At 38.2% G+C, this 6571-nt stretch overlaps 1 protein-coding gene across 2 annotated transcripts in view; it reads left to right on the forward strand.

The window, feature by feature from the left end:
- Positions 1-3206, forward strand: part of CDK12 (cyclin dependent kinase 12) — a 40785-nt gene extending 37579 nt beyond the window's left edge. The window contains exon 14 of one of the 2 annotated variants that reach the window (XM_055407748.2): positions 1578-3206. In XM_055407748.2, the coding sequence (XP_055263723.2) occupies positions 1578-2290 (713 nt within the window). In that variant the 3' untranslated portion in view covers positions 2291-3206. The remainder of the gene's footprint in view (positions 1-1577) is intronic. The other variant, XM_055407749.2, reaches the window with a different exon arrangement.
- Positions 3207-6571: the final 3365 nt, after the last annotated feature.

Genomic DNA, 6571 nt, shown 5'->3' on the forward strand with positions numbered 1-6571 from the left:
TATTGATAGTGAAAAACTCTGAAATCTATAGATATTTGTAGTCCAGTTAGCTCTCCTTTTTTTGGATGTCTACTTTTCAAGTTGTGAGTTTTCTATAGCTAATTTTTCATCCTTTAATTTAGCTTTTTCTACCATCTAGTCAGCCAGCCAGTCTGTTAACAAAAAATTGAGTGGGTACTGTATATAGGATGATCAACTTGTCCTTGTACTGTCCTGGTTTTAAAACCGAAAGTTTTAAACCTGGGAACCTCCTTCAGTCTCAGGCAATTGGGACTCTTGGTCACCCTACTTGTATTTACATATAGCACCTGACCTTATCCTCCCACTGCTCAACAATTTTGCAGTATTTTCAGAATACTTTCATCTGCCCACTAAGGGTACGCTTATTTTACTGATTGTTTTTACAAAATATAATTGTGGTATATATGCTACCAAAATACCTAATTGTTATAATTATAAAAACTACTTTTGGCTTGCCTGAGTAATGATTTTATATCAGTGTCTCATAATAAAGAATTGATTATATGGACATTTAAAAATATGCTTCATTAGGGAACAGAAAAGTCAGTCATTTGAAAGATATCCCAAAACAGTCTTTTCTTCAGCAAGGTGACTACCAACTCTCTAAAGGCATGGTTCTGACTGCTTGGTTTTGTGTGTCCTCAAACTCACACCATTTTACATTTCTAGTCTCTTGCCTTGGCAGGAGTTCATTAGACAATGATTGCCGTGGTTAGGCAAATTAATCCATTTGTGGGTAACAAAATGTCTAGGGAGTGGTTCTAGTAAGACCTTCGGAAAGATATAGTGTTAGTTCAATACATTTCTAAATACTCTTGTCACTGCCTCCAAGATAAACAAATGTTTATCAACGGCCCATTCTGCATGACATTGCTGTAGTGACTTTTTATAATTACTGTAATATAGGAAGCTGAATGACAGTACGGTGGTTTTCTTCAGACTGTGATTATGGGGAGAAGGAACTCAAACTGGGAGAAGCAAGTGTTTATGTATACATGATGGTAATGAAAGGTTTTTACTAATTTCATCTCACCTGTATATTCTTCTACCTTTATTTTACGTGTTAACCTGATATCATCAAACATTCTGTAAAATGTGTTAGCTAAGTCCATACAAAGTTTCCTGTTGTACAGCAAGATTATGTCCTAGATATGTGACCACAGCATATGTATTGTTCCCTCTCATCTTCCTTCTTTCTACTTTATTTTCATTAATGTTTTGATCCAACAGCAAAAAGGGGCGGGGAGGCTACCAGCAGCCTACATATTAGAACAGTTCCTTAAGGAAGGAAATGGAGGAGATCTCAGACAAAAATCAGGACAATCATTTGAAATACATGATTTTAACACCAGATGTTAGATCCAGAATGCAACTGTTTTAATCACTTGATTTTATTTATAAATTGCGATTTCCTGATCCCAAGGTTTTTTGCTTTATATATATTTGGTTACTTGTATTGATATTTGTTTATGTTGGGCAGTGTGTGTGTGTGTGTTTGTGTTTATAATCACATGTGATTTTTAAGATGGTGTTTAAAAGAAGTAACCCTTCCACAGCATGTCCTCCTCACATTCTTCCACCAGAGAAGAGGCCCCCTGAGCCCCCCGGACCTCCACCGCCGCCACCTCCACCCCCTCTGGTTGAAGGCGATCTTTCCAGCGCCCCCCAGGAGTTGAACCCAGCCGTGACAGCCGCCTTGCTGCAACTTTTATCCCAGCCTGAAGCAGAGCCTCCTGGCCACCTGCCACATGAGCACCAGGCCTTGAGATCAATGGATTACTCCACCCGACCCCATCCCAACAGGACTTACGGAAACACTGACGGGCCTGAAACAGGGTTCAGTGCCACTGACACTGATGAACGCAACTCTGGTCCAGCCTTGACAGAATCTTTGGCCCAGACCCTGGTGAAGAACAGGACCTTCTCGGGCTCTGTGAGCCACCTTGCGGAGTCCAGCAGTTACCAGGGCACAGGGTCAGTGCAGTTCCCAGGGGACCAGGACCTCCGTTTTGCCAGGGTCCCCTTAGCATTACACTCAGTGGTCGGGCAACCATTCCTGAAGGCTGAGGGAAGCAGCAACTCTGTGGTACATGCAGAGACCAAATTGCAAAACTATGGGGAGCTGGGGCCAGGAACCACTGGGACCAGCAGCTCAGGAGCAAGCCTTAACTGGGGGGCCTCAGCTCAGTCTTCTGCTTATGGCAAAGTGTATCGGGGGCCTACGAGAGTCCCTCCAAGAGGGGGAAGAGGGAGAGGAGTTCCTTACTAACCTAGAGACTTCAGAGTCCTGAAAGATTCCTTCCCTATCCATTCTTCCATCCAGTCCTCTGAACCTTTAATGAAATCATTTGCCAGAGTGAGGTAATCATCTGCATTTGGCTATTGCAAAGCTATCTGTTGTATTCCTTGCTCACTTGCTCCTAGCAAGCGACTTATAAAATAGTGATATTGGTACCAGTTCCTCCTGGATGGGATATAGTCAGAATATTTACTTCAACTCTACCTAGTAAATACAAGTAGAGAATATGGAGAGGGTCATTAAATTGAAAAGTAAATGTTTAATTAGTTCATTTCCTGCACTTCTTGAGCAGAAGAAGGAAACAGTTTCAATTTTGAGATGGCTCAGGAGAGGTTCTTAAAGTTTTTTTGTTTTTTTCATGGTTTCTTTTGAATTTAGGTTTTTTGGTTTCTTTTGTTTTTGGTTTTTTTTTTTTTTTTTTTTTAAGAGAATAGTGTTCACAGAATTTGAGCTGCTCTTAGGCTTTTGCTTTAAGGGAAACAGAGTGACTGGCTGGTTTAAATAAATGTTTCCTTCCTCTCCACCATCTCACATTTTTGCTTTCAAGTGAACTCTTTTTTTTTTAACCCATTGAGCATCTTGAACATAACCTTTTTTCCAAATAAATTGCTCATTCTTAAAGTTTGCTCCACTTTGAGAAAAGACATGCCCCCCTCTCCCTGCACGTGAAGCAGGTTGTAGAAAGTGGCATTCTTGGGCAAGTAGGTAGACTTTATCCCATCTCTTTACCTTTTTTTACCCCATCTTTATAGACTTTCTCTTTCTCTCTCTCTCTCTCTCTTTTTGAGGCATTTGTTTGGAAAAAAAATTAATTGTTGAGATGCCCAAGAACCTGGGATAATTCTTTACTTTTTTTGAAATAAAGGAAAGGAAATTCAAACTCCTATATTGTTCTCTGTAAATCTTCAATTCTAAATTTTTTTTTTTAAAAAAAACCATGTTGTGATGGTGATGTTGATTTGTAGATGCAAACAGCGTAGGACATTGCTGCTGAGGTAGAGTTAGAGATGATACCTCCATACCTGGAGGGTTAGTAACATCAGTTAGCATACTGTTTACACATATTTTTTTATGTCAAAAAGACCCTTTGAAACAGAGCATTGTAATATTGTCAAAGAGGAAAAAAAATACATCCTGAAAATACATGGAAATGTAACTTAGTTTAGGGTGAATATTTTTCTGAAGATATATCACTACCTGAGACCTTTTTAAAAAAAAATAATTTTAAAAGAGCATCCCATAAGAAAGAACAGTATTGACATACACACATATCAGCATGAATATCCTGCCAATTCTTTTAAAGATTTTCCTCCAGAGAGATTTGGTTTTGGTAAAAGGGGTTAAATTATGACTTCGTGGCAAGAATTTTGCTTTATTATTATCAGAAAATGAAAGAGGGGAAGACTTTCAGGGTGGGATAACCTGGGAGGTTTCTCATTCTGGCTTCCAGTTCTGTGTGAGTACCAGCATATAATGTGTTTTTAAAACATACACATTTATAGAAATTATCTGCACAGACCTAGATGCTTGTGAAATGTAGGTTAGCCCCCCTTTACAAAGAAAAGGCAAAATATGTTTCAGCATCTTGGAGAATAGTTTACAGAACTCAAGTAAAGTTTTATGTTTCAATGCCAAGTTCATATATTAAAAAATAAACACTACTTGTGAGAGAGAGATGCGTTAATAAAAAAAAAAAATGTAAAAAAGTTAAAGAAGAATCCTCTTCTGATACTTACATGAAGACTATTTTCCCCTGTTACTGAAATAGGCAGATATCTGGTGTGTGTATTTCTTTATTATCCTCTGGGTTTTGGTCTGGCCTTGCCCTCAGGGCCAATCATTGATTAAAAAGAGAAACTTCTAGCCATTTTGGCATTGGTGGCTTTTTATACCGGTGAGTCCAGTTAGATTTGCTAGGCTCACTGACACGCTGTTGGTAAATTGCATTAAAGTTCATCTGAACCTTTTGTCTGTTGACTTCTTAGTCCTCAGACATGGTGGGCCTTTGTATTTTAGAATATTTGAATTAAAGACATTGGGCCCAACTCTCCCATTTTTGACTAGAGAACTTAAGCTTGGATCCTTTCAAAAGTATCCAGTGAGAAAAATTGGTTTCCCATCAAATATGAATAAAATCTCTATATATTTTAATTGTATTTTGGTTATCAGCAGTCATCAATAATGTTTTTCCCTCCCCACCCCTTATTTTTAATTATGCCAAATATTCTAAATAATATACTTAAGTCTCCATTCCCCTATCCCTTCTATTAGGGAAGGGGGTGAGTGTGTGTGTGTGTGGTGTGTGTTTGTGTGTATGTATAATCCCATTTCAACCCCCATCCCCATTTTGGGTGTCTAACCTTTAAAAAGAAAAGGTTTGGCAATTTTGCCTATTTCTAAAGACAAAGGGACAAAGAAACTCAAATATCCTGGAATATCTGTGTGGAGGAAGAAAAGGTATTTGTTAATTTTTCAGCTATGTTATCTATAAATGTGATGGAAGTAAAGGTTTGGCAGAATTTCTGCTTGGGTATTAGAAAATTACAAACCAAATTAATTATATTCAGAAGTGGTTTTGGTTTTAATTATTGAACCATGGGAGATATTAAGTCCATTAAACACATTATTTTGAACAGATGAGAAATCTGATTCTGTTCACAAGTGAGAGGCAAAACTGGTTTGACCATGATCATTTTTGTGGTTTTGAAAACAAATTTGCTTGACCCGGTTTCTTTAGTTTCTTCTTCAACTGTCCATTGGAATGATAAGAATTTGAAAACAACATCAAATCTATACATTTAAAAGCAGGGCAGTTAGCACAAACTTGTAAGTAGGACTTCTTTTAGCTTATGCCATAGACATCACCCAAACCACTTGTGTGTGTGTGTGTGTGTGTGTGTAATATGCATATATAGTTACAGTACTAAAATGGTTACCAGCAGGTTTTGAGAGAGATTGCTGCATCAGAAAAGTGTCAGTTGCGACCTCATTCTCCCTGATTAGGTTACTGACACTGTATTCCTTTCTCTCTCTTTGTTTTGCCTCCCATTGGGTTTACTTTGTTTATGTACAGATATTTTGTAATATATTAAAATTTTTCTTTCAGTTTATAAAAATGGAAAGTGGAGATTGGAAAATTAAATATTTCCTGTTACTATACCACTTTTGCTCCATTGCATTTACTTCTTGATTTTTACCCTTTGAGCAGATCTAATTATATGTATAAAGGACATTTTTCCTCCACTTTATCCTAGGGGTGCTTTGTCTCAGAATCTCTGTAGACTCATAGACTGCCAGAAAAAGAAGTTCTTAGGGTTTGAAGAGGTGCTGCAAAACATTATACTGGGAACTAGAAAATAAGAATTGGGGGAAACCATAAGCTGTGATTTTCTAAAGTAGAAAACCATTGTACAAAAGTAATGATGGTGCCAGGCCATCAAAAGAGTTGAGCTTCATGTACCCTGACTCCTTCTGAAAGGAGAGGTAAGTGGGTTTGAGCTCAACCGTTATCAAGAGAAGTTGGTATGAGGCTGTTTAGACCAAAAAATAATCTCTTCAATCAGATACGCTCATCCCCCCACCACTTCCTGTGTTACCATGAGTAGAGTCAGCATGGGGATGGATTAGTGTTCCCAGCTCTGTTGAGATTTCCTGATACATTGCCAATCCAGGAAGTAAGTCAAAATTGTTGATAGGGGTAAAATTCCTGTTACTTCCAAAAACTTTTCCTGTCTCCAACTGGAAAATTGCTTTCCCTTCTCTTTGATGGTTTAAGACACAGAAGACTAAACTTTCCCTTGTAATGTCTGTTGCAGTCCTGCTAGTTAGGACATAAGTAGAGGACAGGGAAAAAAAGTATCAGGAGACAAGAAGAGGGGTCATAGGTAGCAGGAAGTTGTGTGTGAAATAAGCAATCATACAAGATTAAGGAGTAGAGCAGAACAGGAAATTAGGAAGAAATTAATTCAAAAACTGGTGATGATGAGGATTGCCAGCGTATTTTTGAATCCCCACAGTTGTTCCCTTGCCTGTGGGCTGTCTTATCTTTACCCCAAGGAGAATGGAGAGTTCAAGATTGTTCCAGTTCCTGGAGTCTTGTGTTTTTTGTTAGTCTCCAGAGAAGAATTTGTTTTCAGTCTTTTTATATTGCAAGTTCATGACTAGGAGTGTGAACTTCAACCTAATAGAGTATATTATTTTCACTTCATAGCAATGACCATCTTCAATTCTGGGCCTGAAAGCTGAGGACCT

Source organism: Moschus berezovskii, chromosome 20 (assembly GCF_049115385.1).
Source record: "Moschus berezovskii isolate FMDL1 chromosome 20, NW_MosBer_1.0, whole genome shotgun sequence".
Lineage (NCBI taxonomy): Eukaryota > Metazoa > Chordata > Mammalia > Artiodactyla > Moschidae > Moschus > Moschus berezovskii.